The sequence below is a fragment of the Hippocampus zosterae genome, chromosome 8, assembly GCF_025434085.1.
Source record: "Hippocampus zosterae strain Florida chromosome 8, ASM2543408v3, whole genome shotgun sequence".
Classification (NCBI taxonomy): Eukaryota; Metazoa; Chordata; class Actinopteri; order Syngnathiformes; family Syngnathidae; genus Hippocampus; species Hippocampus zosterae.
In genome coordinates, this window is record NC_067458.1 from 5,619,281 (window position 1) to 5,642,774 (window position 23,494).

A 23,494-nucleotide genomic window follows, 5' to 3' on the forward strand; every position below is an offset into this window, starting at 1 on the left:
GTCTTCATAACTTTTGTTTTTTCATTTATTGATTTCTAATGCCGTTTGTATTTTGGCCAAGGAACAAACCCTGTATTTTTATCGACTTAGTGTCATGCTTCATGCTACATCCTGAGGGAGCTACATATGAATCAATATTCAGATTTTTTGGACATAGTATTTTAAATGTTTGTAAAGCGCCTTGTTACAGCTTCAGCGGTTGTGAAGGCTCTATATAAATAAAGCTGTATTGTATTGTATTCCCTTTGGCGTAGCTACATCTAGTGGTTCCACAGCCACTATTGTAGCTTCTATTCTATGCGCCTTATATTTGGGTGCGCCCTATACAGGTATATGAAAACAGTTTTAAAATAGGCCAATCATTAAATGTGCACCTTATACTCTGGCACCTTATACTTTTTTTTTATTACTGATTACTTAGAAGGGCTACCAATGACACCTTATTTTGACTTTTAAATGTCTGGGAACAATTTGGGATTAAATGGGTTAACAAACCAATAAACTGTGACTGGCATTTTGTCATTACCATCAAATGTAGAACAAATAAGGAGAAGCCCAAATTTATTAGTTTGATTCAGTGTTTTATGTGCACAATTGTCATTAGTCAAAAGGATTACATGGATTTACACCACAGTCAATAAGGTGTCTACACATCCAGCTATCAATTTTCTTTCAACTATGAACCTCTTTAAGGTTGTTTGGGCGAGAAGCATGGAACACCTTGGAATAGTCGCAGGCCACTTGCAGGGCACATATAGACAAAAAGCAACTCACTAAACTCTTCACTTAAGGACAATTAACCTATGAAGTATGCTTTTGAAATGTGTGAGGACAGAGCCACACAGAAAGGACAGAGCCAAGATGTGAACCCCAACCCTTAGAAATGTGAAGCAAACATGCTAATCACTCTTTCAGTGCGTTGCCAGTTTTATATGTAGAAAGCGTGACATTTAGCCTGTCAGTACGTACCAAATACCTTGGTAAATTGTACCGTTGCCTGGTTCCACCCGACCAGACATTTTCAGGACACTTATTCTATTCATGGTTACAGCTGAATCACAGTTGCGGTCACAGGTTTGCATATCCATTCGGAAGTTTTCTCTTATTTGGGGATAGCCGTCAGATGAAACCCGTTTCATTATATAAGTCCTTTTTAAATCCTAATGACAGTTGAAATCAAGATAGTGGCCAGTGTCCAATTGTCCTGATAATATAAATACAGTACATGACGACACACACAGGTTGAAACGACTATCAAGGATACGTTTCCACACCCATGGATTGTTTGATTTAATTAGCGTTGGTGTATACACAGTATAATCATTGAGTTCCTTGGCTATTGCATATTTTAACCATGGCTGCACTGACTTTGCTGGATCCGGAGCCACGGGGAAAGCAAAATAACTGTCAAAGGAATAGTGAGAAAAGTTACCGGTAGTTAAACTTTGGAAATCTGGAGGAAGACATACAAATATGTCTAAAGATTTGAAAAGGCCATTCGCTAGTGTTCAAACTCTCGTGAAGAAGTAAAAAAAAAAATTGTGGTTCTGCTAATGCCGAACCACACTAAGTTCGACCAACAGAAGTTTTAGCTATAACTGCCATGAGAATTATTTGGAATGCAAAGAGAAACTTAAAAGCAACTTCAACCGAAATACAGACTCTGAAAAAAAAGTGGTGGTGCTGTTTCAAGATGTGCAAGAAGGTGTTTCTTCAACAGAAAATGGACTGCACAGTCAAGTTGAAAGAAAAGTGATGTTGCTGTTATTTTATATGAAACAGTTATTGTTAGCCACTCGGGCTTTCGTAAGGACATGTAGGAGGAGCAAATAATCAAAAAATGTCTCATATGGTCCATCAAAGTGAAAGTGCCCTTCATTCTACTTTTTTTTTTTTCGTGATTTGCCTAAGGACCAAGTTATTGGTTATTGGTTATTGGCGATGTGATACTCACTTCAACTCCAGGAGCACCATTAAGGCCCCTCGCTCCTTTCTTCCCCGCAGAGCCCTGAACAAACATACAGCAAATAAAACATGAAAAAAGAATAATAAAAATATTAATGTATTTCATGTTCAACGCAGGGAGGAATAGAAAATGTCAAAACCTTTCAAGATCATGTCTAACTTGAGCATCACGAAGAGCCCAAAAACATGACGTCCTGTTTTCAGTGGATATAATAGGGATGTTTTCTTTTGCAAATCAAAAACAACAAAAAAAGCAAGTGACTTCTGAAAGTATATAACACAATTTGTATTCGACAAATAAGCTCTTATTATTTGTTAATATATAGAAAGAGTCACTGTTAATGTCCAGCCATACATAAAACCCTTTTGTGCAAAACAGGCAGACAACAAGACATATACCGGTATGTTACTTTTTTTGGACTGCTAACTCAATGCTCCATCTCACCATTTTTTTTCCTCTTTGACACAACTGAAACTCATCTTAACTGAAGCCAAATGTTCCTAAAGCATTTGAACTCATTATATAACTGGAATGAAAATCTGGATTTTTTCTCAACTGTTGGGTTACATTGAAAATGAACAATACATTATGGAAGCAGTTGAATTATGTTCATTATTTAATGGAGAAAATAAGTTACATCATCAGGACAAATTTAAGTTCATAAAACAGATGCAGTAGGAAAAAAAATCTACAATTGCTAGATAGAGTACACATTACTACAAAAAGGAAGGGAGCCTGGAATTTAGTATGTCCATCAAAATCATTAATACTAATTTGAAGTCTTTTTACAACATATTCTACAGCTAAGACCTACTTCCATTAGGTGCCTCATATTACGAGAGTTAACTGCCCTTTTCTTTTTTCGGTATAAAACTGAGCTAAGCCATGAAGCACTAAAATAACCACCCATGACGGCTAGGTGCGCAGAGCACTAACCGCTGAGCTAAAGGTCAGCAACGTTAGATCTACAAATCCCTTGATAACTGCAATGGAAGGTACTGTATAAATCAGGCTGGCATCTGTTATACGATAAGCCAAAATATTTTCATGTTCGAGATGTGGATCGACCTTCCTCGACGCCCCTTCTACCCTAACATGCACATTAATCATTTATTGTTCGGCCGATCAACGTGCACCTAATACATAGGCGGGCATTCTGTCAGTCCTGACAGAAAGTCTGTCAGTCTGTCGCTGACGGACATCCCTTTTTGCTGTTGATTGGAGAATGATGGGAGAAATAAATAAATAAAGAAAAAATGATGGACTAGGCACTTACGATGATTGGTGCTTACGTCTAGATTTAATCCACAACTTAAAAGATACTGTCACACCTTTTGTTTGAACACGTATGTTGATTATTCAAACGTTAAATAACGTTTACACTCAGTATTTGATTTGGATTCAAAGACAGCAGTCATACTCATTACAAGTGTAGTGAACAAAAGTTTGGAGGGAAAAAAATGATGGAGATCCCAAACATCTGTTTTGAAGCCTGTTTTGAATTGAGCAAAAAGTCCATGTGAGTTAAAAAAATTGCTAAATTGATTAAAAACTACTTTCTTGACAATTGTGGTCAAGGGAAGGTGTAAGAGAAGTTTATAATTAGGGATGAAAGAGTTCTCTTTTGGGCAGGGTTCGATTCTGGCTCCAAAAATAAAGATAATTCCTTTTTAGAGGGAAAATATATATTCTTCCACTTTGTGCTCAATGGGTGATTTATGTAGACATTACATTAATGATCTTCAAGTAATTAAAAATTGGTCACTTGACACATTTCTTTTTTGTGGTTCTAAAGGTGGAGATGTTTTCTTTCATTTCTTAAGAATTTCAAAGTGGCCCTTTCATCCTTTCAGTTTTCTGGATCGGCCCTCAAACGAAAAAGTTTGGATACCCTTGGTCTGTACAATATATTTCAGGAGATATTGATATTGCTACCCTTTTTGGGGGGTGCTTTCTACGCTCTTGCCTCTGGGCTTACTAAGTGCGAGGCTTGCCTTGTCATACAGATTTGGAGATGTTTTTGGTGCACCTGATGCGGCGACATTGAATTTCTTGACAAAGGAAGAAGCAATGGAGATTGCAAAGCACAATAGTCTTGATTTTGATGACGACGTCTTAAACTGTTAATTAAAAGCAGATGTGAATCTGTCACTGTTTGAGATAGCGGTGCTGCCAAGGCATACAGGAGTTTCAGTGGGAGAACAATTGGGTGTGTTTTTACAGTCTCCTGTGAAGCAAAAGGGGCTCCAATTTGAGCAGGAGGAGAATTTGTCAGAATTGTAAGTGGAAAGTGCCAGGCTTCGAGTGTTGAGGGAGTCTACTGCGCATGGGTTAGGAGCTGTGCGCAATAACTCTGAGCCGTCTTCTAACTTGGGCTATGTTCCCCAATTCAATGAGCGGGATCAGGATACAGCTCGAGGCTGGCCTGATGCTAAAAGGATTGGACTAATTCAATGCATGCTCAAGGACAGGGAAGATGCAAGAGGTGTATTCTACTGTCTGTGCGAAGGACAATTTCACATATGAGGGAGTGAAGTTTGCGGTACAGCAGGGTCATCAGTTGATAGCAGAAGGTGTGGAGACAGCACTTTTGTCAGGAATTACCATGAGCCGGGTAGTGTAATCTGGACTGCACAGTTGGTAGATGATTTTACCCTGACGCATCAGTGTTTCGGTTCAGGCGTGCATCTCTCGTGTCTGGGGTTTATTTTGACAGCTTGTGGGCATTGGATTGAAAGGTTAGCACAGCACGCAAACTTGTGAGTCAGTCAGGATGTTCATGAGAGGGAGACGTGTGCCATTACTATCGGAAGGTGGGCCATTGGAAAGACAAGTGTCCATTGTTGAAGAGTATGTCGCCGATTATGTCGTGTGTGAATATGCCGCTGCGAACAATGGAGAATTCTGTGAAGTCTCGTGTTCAAGAAAGGTTTGAGCCCATCCTCCTCAATAGACTCTCTACCATAGGCATCACCAACACCCCTCTACATTGGTTGCACTCATATCTCACTGGCCGCTCTCAGTTCATTCAACTTGATTCTTTTACTTCACAATCCCTCCCCGTTTCTTCTGGTGTTCCCCAGTGTTCTGTCCTCGGTCCGCTCCTCTTCATTGTCTACCTCCTTCCACTCGGAAACATTTTCCGCAAATTTGGTTTACACTTTCACTGCTTTGCGGATGACACCCAGCTCTATCTCTCCAGCAAACCCGACGCTTCTCTCCCACCCTCGTCCCTCTCTCACTGTCTCTCAGAAATCAAATCTTGGTTCACCCACAATTTCCTCAAGCTAAACAGCAATAAAACTGAACTCCTACTCGTCGGTACGAAATCCACTCTAAACAAAGCCGACAGTTTCTCCCTCACAATTGATAATGCCACTATATCTCCTTCCCCCCAGGTGAAGAGTCTGGGTGTCATCCTTGACAGTTCACTATTCTTTCACTCCCACATCAATAACATTACCCGGTCCGCTCATTTCCACCTTCGCAATATAAACCACATCCGTCCCTCATTCACTCCGCACACCACCGCTATCCTTATTCACAGTCTCGTCACTTCCCGTATTGACTACTGCAACTCACTCCTCTTCGGTGTCCATCAAAAATTCCTCCATAAACTTCAACTTGTTCAGAATTCAGCAGCCCGGATCATCACGAGAACCCCCTCCTTCCATCATATCACCCCCATCCTCCGACAGCTCCACTGGCTTCCTGTCAAACTTCGAATCAACTTCAAAATACTTCTCTATACATTCAAAGCCATCCATAACCTTGCACCCCCCTATCTGTCAGATCTTCTTCAAATCTCCATTCCCTCTCGCTCACTCAGGTCCTCATCCTCCCTCCACCTTTTTCTACCCTCTGCCCGTCTCAGTACAATGGGGTGCAGAGCCTTCAGTCGCTCTGCTCCCAAACTCTGGAACTTACTTCCTCCCAACATTCGTAATATTGACTCTCTTTCCTTATTCAAAACCCAGCTCAAAACCCACCTATTCAGACTTGCCTACCCGCCTTAAATCTTTCTTTCTTTCTTTATTATTTTATCTGTGTTTTACTATTGGTCTTGGCTGTACAGTGTCCTTGAGTGTTGTGAAAGGCGCTTACAAATGTGATGTATTATTATTATTATTATTTTGACTGCACATGTCGCTCGCAGGGATTTCTTAATATGAACACATTGCAACACAAATACAATCTATGGCGCTTTCACAACAGCTGCAGCTGTTACAATGCACTTTACAGAACAGTTAACAAAAACAAAAACATAACAGAACACAGTCGTAAAAACTATGCCTGCATTTATAGATGAAAGAGGAGACAATCAAAGTCTCCTTTCAACAGTAGATAAGAGATGTAATGTGTGACCGAAAGAAATGTCAAAACAGGCATGGCGTTCCACATGTCGGCTACAAGCTCAAGTTTCAAGTAAACAAGAAGCTGTAGCGTCCATTGACGATAAAAGAAATTGGTTCACTTCTCCTGTCAAATTTAGATCGGCATCAATTCCAAGCGTCGACAGAGACAGACACAGATTCTACTTCGACGAATGTTGTGGCCAAAACGCTGAAAACAGTCCACAATGAGTCCACTTGGACAACAAACACCATATGACAAAGTGTTGTGTAACACTAGGGCTAAACAGCCCTTTATATTGGGGTCTGTTTTGCCTTTTAGGAGTGTGTCACAGGCTAGCAATGTCATTGTGCTCCATGGCATGCAAATAGGCTGTGTTCCTGTGCCTCGTTATAATGTGGTTCTGGAATGTGATTCCTTTAGCAGTTCATCCTGCGTTGCCTGTTGAAGGCATGGGTATGCTATTGGGCAATGCCATCTGTGGTTGCAACATCTTTTCGAGTGTTCTGCCTTCTCTGCATGCAGTATCTGTGCTGTTAACCTCAGAAATAGTTGGTGAGGATATTTTCTCAATTTGTGTTGTAACGTGTGCTCAGGCTACAAAAGTTTTAAGCCAATGGTTGGGGCGCCTGCTTCAGTGGAGTTGACTACGTTTCCTGTTGCCGTGTCTGAAGGGGATTGGTTGACATGCTGAAAAGTGACAGTTCCATTTGGTCATTACAGGAGAAGTTTGTGACTTCAGATTTGAGATTTATGTCAGGGGTTATTTTGTGTGAGAGTTTACTAATAAAGGTTTTCTTATCTTATCTTATCTATGCGTGCCATTTTAAACCTAATCAGATTATTAAGATTCATCCGATTCCTGTTTTGCATTAGCCGTTTAAATATTTTCTTGTTGTTGGTTGTTGTGGGCCCTCTGTCCGCTTCAAAATCTGGATGTAATTGTTGACTGTGATGTGTGAGGCTACACATTATTCAGCAGCGTTTCCGTTGCGCGCTCTAACTACAAAAGTGGTGGTAAAGGCACTTCACAGTTGGGTTCCGTTTTTGGTATACACAATGTTATTCAATGTGATTGCAGGCCCAATTTTACATCTCACGTTTGCCCAGGTTTTAAAGCGACTCGGTATCAAGCATAATCACTCAACTACATATCATGCACACAGTCAGAAAGTGTTGGAGCGTTTCCATCAGTCGTTAAAATCTTTGTTACATGTGTTTTGTGTGGAGTTGGACAAATATATGGAGGCGGGACTTCCACAACTGAAGCTGATGACCTGATGAGGCTGTGCTATCAAGTGCCGGGTTTAATGATCTTGTTTTTGGTCAGACCTTTGGCTGTGTTGAAGAATGAATCCTTGTCTTCTTGGATGTACCATGTAATTTGATTATGTGACTGGTTTTTGGTATCGCTTATATTCCACATATTGTTTGGCTTGAGGCGAAACACAGGTTGGCTCAAAGAAACATAAAAGCTCAGTATGATCAGAAAACGGGGTCCATTGTCTTCAGTCCCAGAGATCAGGTTGTCGTTTTGAAACCTCTTGTAAGTTCTCCTTAAAAGGCAAGATACTCGGGCCCGTTTGTTTTGAGGGAGAGGGTATCTGATGATATTTATCATTGATCATCATTTGATCATTGGGTTGGAAGAAGTCCATTCAATTTTCTTCATTTCAACCTGTTAAAACTGTACGATCCATCGGTAGCAGTGACGGTTGGGCTGGTTTGACTCCAGCTCTTAGTGCGGATGTCTGTGGCGTGCTCCAAGGGGATGATGGTGTCCCAGATCCTGACTACAGTGTGTTCAGTAGAAGATTAAACAACTCTGTGTCACTTGGTCTGCTTGATTGCCTCAAGTCTCACCTACTGTTCCTTGCATCACAGAGTTCACTTGGTCTTCATATTTTGTTCATGACATTGATTAGGGGGAAGCATGGTCCAATAGACAGCGTTTCTATTGTGTGTCTATGGATAAACTCAAGTTTCTGGACAAGGAGGTGTAATGGTAGTGCAGTTCCATCATTTTGGTCTTGAGCTTTTCCTTGCATTTTTGTGCCGAAACATAATAGGACGTTGTGATTTCGCTTTGACATGTGGAAGGTAAATTCCGTAACAAAGACTTGTTTTCCTTTGGCCAGGATTGATTGAGTGGGTTCTGCCAAATTTACCACCAAATTAGATTTTTTTAGCAGAGTTCCTGTCAGACCAGCCTACCTCGCGCCAAAGTTTGATATGACCCAAGCAGGCATAAATTAGACAATTGTCAGTCATTGAATTGCCACCTGCCATCATGTCAGATGCCATCGAACACCTCCTCGCTATGGTGATATTCGCATTCCCAGGCGAAGATGTACTGGGAATCTTGCATTTTCCCCGAACATCATGATGAGAGCCCTTAATGTTACTGGTTTGCTGTTAAATTGTTCAAAATGTACAATCAATAAAAATTCCAAAAAAATACATTGAATTCTTGGCAATGCCCATTGGTCACATCTTCTGTCTCAACAATCTCTGATAGACTATCCTTATAAGGCAAATGAATGAAAACATCCCTCAGTCAAGTCTTCTGTGTCAAGACTCTCTGATAGGCTATAATCACGCCGGAGTGGACCACCATCTCACAGCATGGATCATAGACTACCTCACAAATCGGCCGCAGTACGTGAGATTGCAGAGCTGTGAGTCGGACCGGCTTCTCTGCAGCACTGGAGCGCCGCAGGGGACTGTTCTGGCTTCATTCCTGTTCATCCTCTACACCTCGGACTTCAGACACGTCACTCCAAACTGCCACCTTCAGAAGTTCATCGATGACTCTGCGATTGTTGGCCTCATTACAGAAGGGGACGATCGGGAGTACAGGGGACTGACAAAGGACTTTGTGGACTGGTGCCAGCAGAATCTCCTCCAGATCAACCCTAGGAAAACTAAGGAGTTGGTTGTGGATTTCTGCAGGAAAAAGTCCTCACCAGCACCGATGAACATCCAGGGTATGGACATAGAGAGGGTGACCTACTACAAGTACCTTGGTGTTCTTCTGAACGACAAACTGGACTGGTCTACAAACACGGACACCCTGATTAGGAAAGGACAGAGCCGACTCTTCCTACTCAGGAAACTGAGGTCTTTTGGGGTTCAGGGGTCACTCCTTAAGACGTTCTATAACTAGGTGGTGGCCTCGGCCATCCATTATGGCATTGTCTGCTGGTCAGGCAGCATCTCAGCCCGGGACAGAAAGAGACTGGAGCGACTGGTCAGGAAGGCCAGTTCTGTCCTGGGTTGCTCCCTTGACACTCTGGAGGAGGTGGGCAACAGAAGTATGCTAACTAAGCTAAAAGCTATGATGGCCAGTCCCTCCCACCCCCTCCAGCCCGCCCTGACAGCACTTGGTAGCTCCTTCAGCCAGAGACTGTTACACCCGCGCTGCAAGAAGGAAAGATACCGACGCTCGTTCCTACCGACTGCTGTCAGGCTGATTAATAAAAAATAAAAATCATAATAATAATAATAATTAAATGATGTGAAGGAAAATTGTAAATAGTACTGCGATTTATCCATTTTGTGTTCATATTGCAGGAAGGTTTTTGTATGACGTCCTCCTCTGATCTGGCAGCCTGGGGCCCTTCGCCATGGAACCTGCGTTGTACCTCATCAATCTCAAGTTGTGACAGCAGTTGCCGTTTGTGGATGTTGGAACACTGAGCTACTAGTTGTTTCGTGGTCAACCGTGACTGTGGGTTTCGAAGTAACCATTCAGCCCACATTCTCTGCATGTAACCCCTCTGACTAGGGTTGCTTGAGTAGTAGCATTCCAACAGAGCCATGTTATCGCCTCTCGCCCATCTCCGCTTTGTTCCAGTAGCCCATTTTTCATCAAGGTGCTCTGGTTCCCCAGCACCTGACGCAGACCTTTTTTGGCCGGGCGACGTCTGAGCCGGCATGTCATTCGTTTTATTGTCTCTCATCATTGTATGAGGTAGGCATTAGCGTGAAGGATCTTGCCCAAGGACCGACACTGGATGGTGTTACGTGCTCATTTTTGCCCCAAGCGGGATTCGAACCACCGTCTCCCGTATGCCAAACCGATGCCTTACCAACTGAGCTATCCAGCCGCTATATATATATATATATATATATATATATATATATATATATGTATATATATATATATATATATATATATATATATATATATATATATATATATATATATATACCCGAGAAGTACATCCAGATGACCATACCTGAAGCACTCGAAACTGCCAAACAAAGGCTCCAAGCCTTGTCCAGTCGCCTAAAGCGGTACACGAAAGAGAATGATGCCAGACGAATAAACAGGCTGTTCGCAACACAACCTGCGAAAGTGTACGCTCAGTGGCAGGGTCCTAACAACAGAGCTGACCCACCAAGACTGGAAACTGAAAGGTACTGGAAAGGCATATGGGAGAAGGAGGTTGCACATAACAGCAGTGCACAATGGCTGGTGACCCTGAGAGAGGAGCACAGCGACCTCCCTGAACAGAACCCAGTTACCATAACAGTGGCAGACATACAGGAACGAGTCTCAGATATGAAGAACTGGACAGCACCAGGCCCGGACATGGTCCACACCTACTGGCTAAAGAAACTCACAGCACTCCATGAGCGCCTAGCAGTACAAATGAACCAGCTGCTGAAGGATGGGACTCACCCAGAATGGCTAACCGAAGGGCGAACGATCCTGATCATGAAGGATCCCTCGAAGGGTGCAGCCCCATCCAACTATCGGCCAATAACCTGTCTCTCCACAACATGGAAGCTCATGTCAGGAATCATTGCGGCTAAGATAAGTGGACACATGGATCAATACATGAGCGAAGCACAGAAGGGCATTGGTAGAGATACCAGAGGAGCCAAACATCAGCTCCTGGTTGACAGAACAGTCGCACAAGACTGCAGGTCCCGACGTACCAACCTGTGCACAGCCTGGATTGATTACAAGAAAGCCTATGACTCGATGCCACATACATGGATCACTGAATGCTTGGAGTTGTATAAGGTGAACAGGACCCTAAGAGCCTTCGTTGCGAACTCGATGAGAATGTGGAAAACCACACTTGAAGCCAATGGCAAGCCACTTACCCAAGTGTCCATCAAATGTGGCATATACCAAGGTGATGCACTCTCCCCACTGCTGTTCTGCATAGGACTGAACCCCCTAAGCCAAGTAATCACCAAGACAGGCTATGGATACCGCCTCAGAAATGGAGCTACAATCAGTCACCTCCTCTACATGGATGACATAAAGCTGTATGCTAAGAGCGAAAGGGACATAGATTCACTGATCCACACAACCAGGATCTACAGCAGCGACATCGGGATGTCATTCGGGCTTGAGAAATGTAGTCGGATGGTGACTAAGAGAGGAAAGGTAGTCCGCACTGATGGGGTCTCACTCCCTGAAGGAACAATAGCAGACATTGAGGACAGCTACAAGTACCTTGGTATACCACAAGCCAATGGCAACCTCGAACTGGCAACAAGGAAAGCGGCTACGGCCAAATACCTCCAGCGAGTGAGGCAAGTCCTAAGAAGCCAGCTCAATGGCAAGAATAAGACCCGGGCAATAAACAGCTATGCCCTGCCAGTGATCAGATACCCTGCAGGAATAATAAGGTGGCCAAAGGAAGAGATTCAGACCACGGACGTTAAGACCCGAAAGCTCCTAACCATGCATGGAGGGTTCCATCCCAAATCCAGCACCCTGAGACTGTACGCAAGCCGAAAGGAAGGAGGCCGGGGACTAGTGAGTGTGAGAGCCACTGTCCAGGATGAAACATACAAGCTCCATGAATACATCAAGGAGAAGGCTCCAACGGATGACGTACTCAGAGAATGTCTCAGACAATGGGGAACAGAAGATGAGGCGCTGGAAGAGGGACCATCATGGGAGGACAAGCCCCTACACGGGATGTACCACCGGACCATAACTGAAGTGGCTGATCTCAAGAAGTCCTATCAGTGGCTAGAGAGGGCTGGCCTGAAGGACAGCACAGAGGCACTCATCCTGGCTGCTCAGGAACAGGCCTTGAGCACCAGAGCCATCGAGGCCCAGATATACCACACCAGACAAGACCCAAGGTGTAGGTTGTGCAAAGAGGCACCTGAGACGATCCAACACATAACTGCAGGGTGTAAGATGCTGGCAGGGAAAGCCTACATGGAACGCCATAACCAGGTGGCTGGCATAGTCTACCGAAACATCTGTGCGGAGTATGGACTGGAAACCCCAAGGTCAAAATGGGAAACACCTCCGAAGGTGGTGGAGAATGACAGAGCGAAGATCCTGTGGGACTTCCAGATCCAGACTGACAAGATGGTAATGGCGAACCAACCAGATATCGTGATCATAGATAAAGGGCAGAGGAAAGCCGTTGTAGTGGATGTAGCGGTCCCTAGTGACGGAAACATCAGGAAGAAGGAACATGAGAAACTCGAGAAATACCAAGGGCTCAGAGAAGAGCTGGAGAGAGCCTGGAAGGTAAAGGTGACAGTCGTGCCTGTGGTGGTCGGAGCACTCGGTGCAGTGACCCCCAAACTAGATGAGTGGTTGCAACAGATCCCGGGAACAACATCGGACATCTCAGTCCAGAAATGTGCAGTGCTGGGAACAGCAAGGATACTGCGCAGAACCCTCAAGCTTCCTGGCCTCTGGTAGAGGACCCGAGCTGAATGAGGGACGGACACCACCCGAGGGGTGAGATGAGGATTTTTTATATATATATAAAAATAACCCCACCCTTCGAGTGTGGCTTTCTTCAACACATTTCTGATTTACTCCATTCTATACTACATCCAAGGGATCTCAACAAACTCACCAGAGCGCCCATCTCGCCTTTCCGACCTGGCTCCCCTGGTAAACCTGGTGATCCCTGAACCGAGAAATAGAAATAATCCGGTGTTTTATTTTCATACAGAGAATACTATCATTCACATCAAATAGTGATACATATCCACTGCCGTGAAAAAGTACTGGGTGTCCATAAAGTCTCTTTACCATTTCAAAAATGTATTAAAAATGCAATTGATTCGATATTTTACTCAGATTTGTTCTATTGTATTCAGTGTTTATTAAAGTTTTTTTTAACTTCTTTTAATGCACTTCTACATGGGCACCATTAGTTGCACGAAGCACATCAGGACGGTCATCCTTTTGGCCTGTAATGTCCCTTATCTTTGTTCAATACATGATATCTTTAACATAGCCTCATAGAAAGAAGTCCAGGGGAGTGATGTCTGGTGAACGTGGCGGCCAAGGAATTGGCCCCTCCCTCCCAATCCACCGGTCTGGAAATGTTTGATTGAGGAACCCACGGACATGCAGCCCCCAATGTGGTGGTGCACCATCTCGTTGAAAAATTATGGTTGGTTGAAGGTCATTCAGTTGTGCTGTCTCGTTGAAGAAAAATCCAATTATTCGATTGCGCATGATCCCACACCACAAATGCAATGTGATTAAAAAAAACTTTAATAAACACTGAATACAATAGAACAAATTGGAATATAATATCTAATCAATTGCATTTTTAATAAATTTTTGAAATGGTAAAGAGACTTTTTGGAAACCCTGTATTTGCCCTCTTCCTGATTTCTGTGTTCTTTGCATATTTATCACGCACAAAGATTTCAGTTCATCAAACCAATTTTAATATCACACAGAGACAACACAAGGAAAATGTAAAATGGAGTTTCTAAAAGGCCCTTTAATTTATTTAGACAAAAAATCCAAACCTACCTGTCCCTATGTGAAAAAGTATGTGTCCCCTGAACCGACTAATGGCTTGTGCCACCCTTGGCAGCAGTAATGGAAATCCAGTGTTTGCGATAATTGGGGATGAGTTATTCACGTCAATGTGGAGGAATTTTGGCCCACTCTTCTTCACAAATTTGCTTCAACTCTGCCATATTGGTAGATTTTCTAACATGAACTGCCCGTTTAATTCAGGTCATACCACAGCATCTCCATTTTTTATTACGTCATAACAAAATTTTCAGTCCAATTGGATTCAAATCGGACTTGGCCACCCCAAAGGTTGATTTTTTTTTTCTTCTTTTTTGCAGCCATTCAGAGGTGTGCTTGCTCATGTGTTTCATTGTTCCATCAGTCACACGAAGTTGTCCTGGTCCTGAGGTAGCAATACAGCCACGGACCATCATGCTTCACTGTTGGCATAATGTTCTAATCAAATGCTGTGCCATTTTTACCCCAGACAGGCAGCACATGTTCAAAAAAGTTCCACTTTTGACTCATCAGTCCACAGAATGTTTTTCCCAAAGTCTTGAGGATCATCAAGATGTCCTTTGGCAAATGTGAGACGACCATTTGTTTTATTTTTGGACAGCAGTGATTTTCGCCTGGTAACAATCCTATGGATGCCATTCTTGGCCAGTGTCATTCTTATGGTTGAATTGTGAACACTGACCTGAACTGAGGCCAGCAAAGTCTGGAGTTCTTTGAGTGTTGTTTTAGTTCTTTTTTGCGACATCTTTGATGAGTCGTTGTCGTAATCTTGTAGTAATTTTAGCTGGTTGACCACTCTTGGGAATGTCTACCACTGTTTCTGCTTTTATCCATTTGTGGGTAATGGCTCAGACAGTGGTTTGCTGAAGCCCCAGAGTTTTGGAAATGGTTTTGTAACCTTTTCCAGACTAATATTTGATTCTTTCCCCCCTAATTTCTTCTTGAGTTTCTTTGGATCATTTGTTTTTTGAGATCATTTATGTCATTTTTTGATTCAACAAATGTGATTCTACGGGGTTGCCTGTAAAATTGAGCTCAGCTTTCCCAAAATGTCATTACTTACGGTTTCTTTTTGAATTAATAAATGGAGAGGGCCAATGACGTTATCACATCAAGACGTGTAGTAGTCTCTGTGATATTAAAATTGGTTTGATTAACTGAAACCTTTGTATGTGATAAATATGTAAAGAACACAGAAATCACGAAGAAGGCAAAAATTATTTCACAGCACTCCACACTGTAAAATTGAGACTTGAATAGGAAACAACACCGCTTATGGCCGTAATTCAGAATATGGTACTTTGCTAAGAAACTGTGTTACATGTTAATGTAAGATAGAGTTGACTTAACTTGCAAATATGTGTCACAAAAAATATTTTTTTCATACTTTGCAGACCTATCCCTGCAAAGGTTTACTGACTTACAGGTGGGCCTGATGGTCCTATCGCCCCACGTAGTCCAGTGGTACCAATGTGTCCCTGAAACATAATATATCAATTATTCATTGATTTTTTAAACATTTTTTAACGCTTGTTTCGAGCGATCCAGTAGCAATGACAAATGGACTGTGTTTTGTGCTGCTTTGAAAAAAAAAAAATAATAATAATAATAAAAAACTTTGGCCCATAGCGTATGGGCAGGTAATGCACCACTTTGTCATCTCTTGCTGTACAGTTCATGTAGTTTTTAATTGTAATCTAAATCTTAACATGTTATAAATGTCATTAATCATTGACACTATATTTATAATCATGGTTGTAAATTTCCCCAGTGGGGGGCAAATAAACGATATCTTAATGATATGTTACCAGTAAATAGACAAAGTACATTTTTTCAAGGAATTGAAGTACTGTATATATTTGTATTATTATAATAGCCTCTCTTTGCTGATTTCCTAGTGTAAATGTTATTGGTTGAGGGTGGTGGAATTTGGCGCCTGATGTGCAATATGTGCGTGCACGAAGACCGACTGCACATTTCACACTTTCAAAGATAGTCGATCAGCGATGTTCTGTGCATCCAAATCGGACATGATCTAAACTTTTGAGACGCCAGAGATAAACAAACTCATTTTACTCATCAAAAGCTTTAATTTTTGTCCCGTGTGACTCAGCAATTGGCGAGACACCACTGAGCGATTCCATGATTATAATAAAATGCTTAGTACATATACAGTAGTACAGTAGTAACAGTGGTCTATTTTTTTGCAGCTGTAATCAAATGCAAAGATTCCTGTCCATGATTTTGTCACTCTGGTTCTCTGGGCATTTGTTAATTCAATATAATGTGTTTTCAAATGATGACAGACATTTATGTCAATCCTGTTTTTCTTTTTTCTACCTGATATCCTTCATCTCCTGGTACTCCACGATCGCCCCTTCCTCCTGGTGTCCCCTGTTTAAAAACAAATGTACTCAAAATAAACTTCAAAATGTTTCATGAACTAATACAGCTTAAAATAATGTAAAGACTATATTAACACTTCAACAATGAAGTGATCTATGACTAGAGCCGAATTCAATGGTGTCCAAATAACTACCATTTGGGCCATTTGGAAACCAGTGCCTGTTTTTCGCGCAACCGACTGACAACCGTTTTTTCATGGTCGTCGGCTTGTAGAGAAATACTGTAACCTTTCAAGCAGCCTGTGTTATTTGACTGCATTGGACTTCTTAGAGTGTAATTCCCTGAACAACTTCAACAACTACGACTACTAACTCTCATTAATTTGTTTTATATAAAGTGTCATTCTCGACATGAAAAAGTGCTCAGAAACTATTTCAGCAACATAACATTTCAATTCCTCATTCTTCCATGGGATAAAAGCAATTTAGTTTCTATTTCTATTACAATTGTTGTGAAGCAGAATTCACCAAGCGTTGGCAGCTCACACCTGCAACATTGAAGGCCACATGAGGACATCATGAAAAGCGAGCTTATATAAGCTTTTGAGGCTGCACTGTTAACAAACCATAAAAAGATTGATTAACAATCGAGGAAGAAGCAATTTTCCACAGAAAGATGGCATGGGTGAAAATCCACAATACAAATGCTTAATGTATTTGTATGGATTGGGTAACAATCTCGTTCACTTGTTGGGTACATGTTGAAGCTTATGTTTACTTGCATTTCCCTTTCTAACAGCAATTGCATATAATCGACAAACTAAACCATGTCACAGACTCATTTTGACCTATGATATGGATACAACAGTGGAAAAGTTAATATTTTGATGGCATGGGACCTTGAAAGAATGTATGCCGCATATACATACACATTATAAAGTACATATAATCGTTGAGCATATCTTTACCTACACTGAAAGGTTTTACAATGTTTCATAAATTAAAGGTGAAGGAGTTAAAAGTGGCCCTCGTATAAATGTGGCCTTTGAAGTTTGAACACGCCTCGTGTGATTGGATTGGTGTAACTTCATCATAAACCCGATTTACAGGCAAACGTGTTTTTGTGGGATTAGAGCTGTCAGGTCTAATCTCTAATTGATGAATTAACTAAGAGGGTGTGTCCTCGAACATTAGTCCATTAAGTGTATGTCATGTAAATGGGTTTACTTCATGGTAAAAAGTGTCACATTGATTCCCATAACATTATTATTATTTTGTTTTTTGTTGTTTTTTCTTGTTTTGTTTTTTTACTGTACATGTTTGAACGGAATGTGGGGGTTACGAGATCAGAAATTATTTTGAAAGCAAAGCAAGACCTACTGGTTCACCTAAGGGCCCTGGTGGTCCTGGAGTCTTATTGTCCTCGCCTGGATAACCCTGAAATAGAATAAATACGATACATACATCAACCTTTACCTCCCAACTAATGAGCTTGACAGAAGCTTAAAATTAGAAAAATGAAAGGTGTTCGGTCCATGTTACCTTTTCACCTTTGGGGCCTGGGGGTCCAATGGGCCCCTGCTTACCAGGATGACCCTGAACAGACCCCCCCAAAAATCTAAATATGAATCACAATTATTTAATAAAAATGTATACTTCTCAACATTCAATGAACAAATCTAGTACTGTAGGATGTAAAAATCAAAATGCAGCTCATGAAACACTTGACTTTTTTTGAATTGTTTGGAGTTTGATCATCAGTAAGCAGTTGAGGTGATATAATAAAAAATAGAGTACTGAAATACAGACACAAATATTAGTGATTATTTTTTAAAATGTCAGAAGTGAAAGGATCAGCATGTACAGTAATCCCTCGCAACTTCACGCTTCATGTTTTGCGGCTACAGTGCTTGGGGTTTTCCAAAATAATGTAATCAGCCGAAGCAATGTGTCCCGGTAAGTGGGCGCTGGTCCCTGCACGGATGGCACAATTAACAGGGATACATTGCTTCAACGGTGGGGCTGGTTCGCATGTCAGGGAGCCTTATTTTAAAGGTTTTCCAACCCGGTTAGCTCTTTTTTAGACATGTCACAAGGAAGCAGAGACAGCTCAGACAAAGGCTGAAGTGACAGACAAAACTGTCAGCTAGGTTAGAGGGTTTTTTTCTTCACTAAAAAAAACTATGGTCTGATAAAAAAGAAATTTAAAACCAATATCAACGATAAGAAGACAAGAATTTAAAAACTACACCATCAAGTGCCCCCAGCAGAAGAGTCTCTGAGTGAACCTAAAGCCTGTACTAGTCAAGTGAGAGCTGCCTTCAACGCCACCAACACAAGTCTACATGCTTCTCTCTGAAGGCCGTTTTGATGAATTACTGTTAAGGCTTTGTAATAAATGATTTAAGTATAACCCTGTCTTTTGGTTTTCACCTTTCACGGGGGATTTCTGGTCCCCATTAACTGCAAAAGGCGAGGGATTACTGTAGACCTAAAATGTCTCATTTGGATTTGTGTTCGCCTTAGGTAATGATTATCAGATTAATCAATTACAAAAACTGTGAGGAAGCCACCAGACTGAGAAAGCCAGTGTCTGAATTTATGGAGAGAAACCAGAACAACACTCCGGCAGACTGAATGAAGCTCAGGATATCAGGTTATTTGCTTCACACATTTTTGAATCATTGTATCCTAATTCTTTGGATATGTGATATTTATGGAAGGCTATGTGTGCGATTTTGCACTTTGTGCAAATATGTTCACATCAAACCACAAGGAGAACAACTCACCGTATATCCTGCCAATCCCGGCTGCCCTTCCATACCCGTGATGCCAGGCCGACCCTTAAAATAAAAATAAATTTAAAAAAAACTCAGAGCTTGTGGCTACACTGCGGTTGAGCGAAATATCAACCTGGCCTGAACCACAAGCACATGCTGCGGTTTTATGATGAGCAGATAAATCTTTTCTCTTCACCTATCAAAATGTGTTTAAAATGGGTTTGGACAAAAACATGTTTTTGTCAAGAAATGGATTTCCAAGAATGTATTCCCACCACCTGGAATTTCCTCTTATTTTTATACGCTCTCAAGTCTAAAAAATGTATCTATTCCATTCAAGACTTGAAAATAAAAGGAGTACATTTGCATGACTGAGTCCTTGTGACCGTTTTTGTTGTACAATGTACAATGACAATAAATATTCAAATTCTCATTCCAGTTGTATATTTAAATACCCAAAATGCTATCCTGGATGGGTGTCATCGTCTAATGTTCCTCTGCGCTAAACTAAACAGTTTCAATATTTAGAGGACCTGGCGAATTCATTCATTCAATGTTCTGAACAGGCTTTCAACACTTTATCCGAAAACTTAAAATCACGTAAAAGGAAGAAGAAGTGGGAACTAACAGGAGGCCCTCGAGTTCCTCTGGCACCTTTTGGCGCCATCTCGCCTGGTACGCCGATGTCTCCACGGTCTCCAGGTTCACCAACAAGACCAGAAGGACCTCTCTCACCCTGGGTAAAAGCATGGTTTTGTTAGCATCACATCTGACCTAAAAGGACACAACGCACAGGAAATGGAGCATGTTAATAATGTTTTCTATTTGGTTACCTTCTTTCCACTCCGTCCCCTGTTTCCTGGGGACCCTGGTTTACCTTCTGGCCCCTGTAATGAAAAAATACCGGACACAAAATCAAGGTTATTGATTAAAGAACACTAATTACAATGAAACCCCACATATTTGTGGATTGGTGTTCATGAATTCCCCTATATGCACGTTTATATATATGTATATCCCCTATATGCAGACAGGGGAACCTGTCTTTCATTATTAGCTGAAATAGTTTATGACTTTTGTAAAGTTTTAAAAGCACTACTTTTTGTCTCTATCGCATGGTAACTTGGTGCCAAGGAACTACAGTAAGTTGAAATGAATTGAGGAGCTTTATTCAGACTGTACTTTGCTGCCATCTTACAACATCCTTGGGCAATTAAAAAAACTTGTAGTACAGCTGTCAATTATTCAAGCATTTTCTGTACGTCACGGCAGATCTCTGTCTTTATCCCTGCAGATGCATATATTAGCTGCGAGACCAAATGATGTCATATCATCAGGATGAATGATTTTGTGTCACTCTGTGTTCCTTTGTATTTGTTTTGTTGGTAGAAACAGAAGTCTTGACCGGGTACATTTTTATGTACAGTTTTTGTCATGTATATATTGTACAAATGGTCAGAATGTTATGGCTGATTGACAGAAAGCTACAACTTTTCCTGATACAAGTGAACTTCTCTGGATCTACAAAACTTCCTTTGGTGTGTGTGTAATGTTATATCTTAGATGGCATCTATCAGAAGCGCCTCAATTTCTTGGGTAAATGTAGTCAAGAGTGACCTCTGCTGGTGTACAGTGGCATTATTTTGGCTAGGAACAACAAATTCTCAAAAAGAAATTTCGCTAAAAGAAAAGGTTATTATGAGTATATGAATTAAAAAAAACATCACACATTCAATGAATGTACAATATTTTTTATTACACCAGCATTTATTTCCTTCAGTGTGCAGTCTTTGCTGTATCTACCAATTATGGTTAAAACATTTAACCATACGTACACGAAAGCCCTGTTTCCCCGGTTGTCCAGGTGGGCCTGCAGGTCCCGGTACTCCTTCTATCCCTTTGTCACCTGCCTCTCCTCCTGGCCCACACTCGCCAGGCTCACCCTGAATTGGAGCCCAGACCAAAGTCAAATCAGCTTCAGATATTAAAGCTGGGATACTTCCAAATATTTTAAATTGAGAATAAAAAGTCTCCTGGCAATATTTTGTGAGGGCATCTTATCACTTTCAAAGCAGGTTCTGACATTGAGTGGACGATTTATTCAATCTAGTGTGGTCAAATTACATAAAAGAATATACTGATATTATGGCATTAACACTGAACTATCTTTCGTGATTTAAAAAAGAAGAAGGAAAGAGGACTGTAATAATGCAACTAGTTAAAAAAAATAAAAATAAATAAATTACCGAGCTGTAATATATAACATGACGTGATTTTATTTATTTATTTATTTTACCTTGGGTCCATCATTCCCTTGAGGACCAGCTTCACCGGGCAGACCAGGGGCACCCTACAAAGACATTATTTATCAAATACGATTTAAGTTTCACATGTTGGACATTTGAGATCGAATTTTATACCACTGCAAAGTACAACTTGAAATGCATGGTTATAAAACAAAACAAAAAATAAAACTTACCCACCAGACCTGCACAATTTTTTTTAAATTATTGTTTTTACTTGACATACTGCACAAATTCAGAAAATGAAAAAGTGAGAGGAAGAAAAAAGGACAGTCTGGTTGGTTTAAAAAGAAGAAAGGAAACGAGAAAGAAATGACAAAAGAAGGGGAAAAGAAGAAATGTGAGAAACAATAGCCCAAATTGTTGTATACAAGTTAGTTGCTCCGTGTACACTTTATATGCAGTGATGGCTGTTTGAAAGTGCTCTATAAATACAGTTGAGTTGCGTTGAGAAAATTTTAAAAATTGTACATGACCTTTATAATAACACTGGTGACCGCAGGTTTTCATCAAAGGTGGCTTTATGTGTTCCCAAATGTATTTTGGATGCTGATTTAAAACATGTCTTTACTTTTTTCTGACAAAGAAGTCAAAAGTGTTGTGAGCAACTGGCTGAGACTTCAGTACCAAGATTTTTACACTGAGGAAAGCTTGTGCACAGATGGGAAAAGTGTGTGACAGTGCTGGGAGACTACATTGGGGGAAAAAAGTAAGCTTCTCTCTGTATTAGAAGTCCTAAATACCAAAAAACAAAAAAAAAATTACTGAATGACCCTCAGATCTAATAAAGTTATCTAAACTAAAGTATCGTTCGTTTGTATGAACAAAAATGAGCCTTCATCTGTGACCTGGGTGCATCAGGCAGCATTCAGATATTTTCCATTTACTGTATAAACAGCAAATTTTGCTCCAGAAGCTCCATCGGAGAGGTCAAAAATGCTGAGGTAAATGTCCCCCAAGCAGCAAAGAAAAAGTAACTAAGTCAGTCTGAGCCAAACGGTACTCAGGAATTAGCAGTAGTAACATGACTGTTGCTTTACTGCTGATGGCATCGGTTAAGAAATTCTGGGGAATTTCAACTTTGCACGAAATGCAACACATTGTAATTCAGTGATAGGTGGGTCAAAGAAACTGTGAAAATACCCACCAGACCTGGAAGGCCATCCTAATTTTTGTGGCGAGTGCCAACAAGTTTATAATATGCATTGGCACCACCTACTCTTCAACATCATATATTGCTGACATAGAACCCTCCTATATCTCTAGATTTAGTCAATATATATATTTTTTAATTTACATATCTATTGTATTGATCAGTCCCCAAGTTTCATATTTCCAAGTTAGTGAAATAGTCTAAAGTTCTGGAAATGGGATGCTCTCTTTGACGATCTAATGTTAGTGGCTCAACAATTTTTTTTTTGTTAATTTCCTGATAAGTAAAAAGAAAGACACACTATTTTTGGCCCATGTTGCAATATAATTTCGGGTATTGTGCATCTTTTCACCCGATGTTGACTCAGAAAGGCTACGGCTTCCTGTACCCTAAACAAGGACAGTCAAGCCTCGGTTTTCGAACGTCCCTGTTCTCGACCAAATCAGCTTTCGACCAAAAATGTCAATTTTTTTATGCCTCAGATTACGACCGACAATCGGTTCTCAACAAAACTGAGCGCACTTGATTGCGCCACTTGACTCCTCTCGCCTTCCTTACACGAGGAAGTGACGCTTCCTCATGTAGCGTTCCATTGTGAGCAGACGTGTTCAATAAAGATTTTTTTTTTTTTTTAAAGAGCGTGGTTTTGGTTTTTGAACAAATCGGTTTTCGAACAGCCTTCTGGAGCGGATTATAGTCGAAAACCGAGGTATGACTGTATACAGTACACAGTACAATATGGCTGAGAGGGTTGAATTGCTAAACTAATGTGTTCTGGACTCCTATGAGCGTCATATCCAAGAGGAATCACTGTCAT

General features: G+C 41.0%; 2 protein-coding genes across 3 annotated transcripts in view; one reads left to right on the forward strand and one right to left on the reverse strand.

Annotated features, from left to right (window-relative positions):
• Positions 1–23,494, forward strand: part of mpl (MPL proto-oncogene, thrombopoietin receptor) — a 297,799-nt gene that overhangs the window by 189,399 nt on the left and 84,906 nt on the right.
• Positions 1–23,494, reverse strand: part of LOC127605621 (collagen alpha-1(XXIV) chain) — a 130,579-nt gene that overhangs the window by 17,749 nt on the left and 89,336 nt on the right. For both annotated transcript variants that reach the window (XM_052073292.1, XM_052073293.1), the window contains 11 exons: positions 21,518–21,571; positions 21,057–21,164; positions 20,055–20,108; positions 19,850–19,957; positions 19,231–19,284; positions 17,984–18,037; positions 17,822–17,878; positions 16,437–16,490; positions 15,521–15,574; positions 13,174–13,227; positions 1,955–2,008 (listed from right to left, as the gene is read on the reverse strand). In XM_052073292.1, the coding sequence (XP_051929252.1) occupies positions 1,955–2,008; positions 13,174–13,227; positions 15,521–15,574; positions 16,437–16,490; positions 17,822–17,878; positions 17,984–18,037; positions 19,231–19,284; positions 19,850–19,957; positions 20,055–20,108; positions 21,057–21,164; positions 21,518–21,571 (705 nt within the window). The remainder of the gene's footprint in view (positions 1–1,954; positions 2,009–13,173; positions 13,228–15,520; positions 15,575–16,436; positions 16,491–17,821; positions 17,879–17,983; positions 18,038–19,230; positions 19,285–19,849; positions 19,958–20,054; positions 20,109–21,056; positions 21,165–21,517; positions 21,572–23,494) is intronic.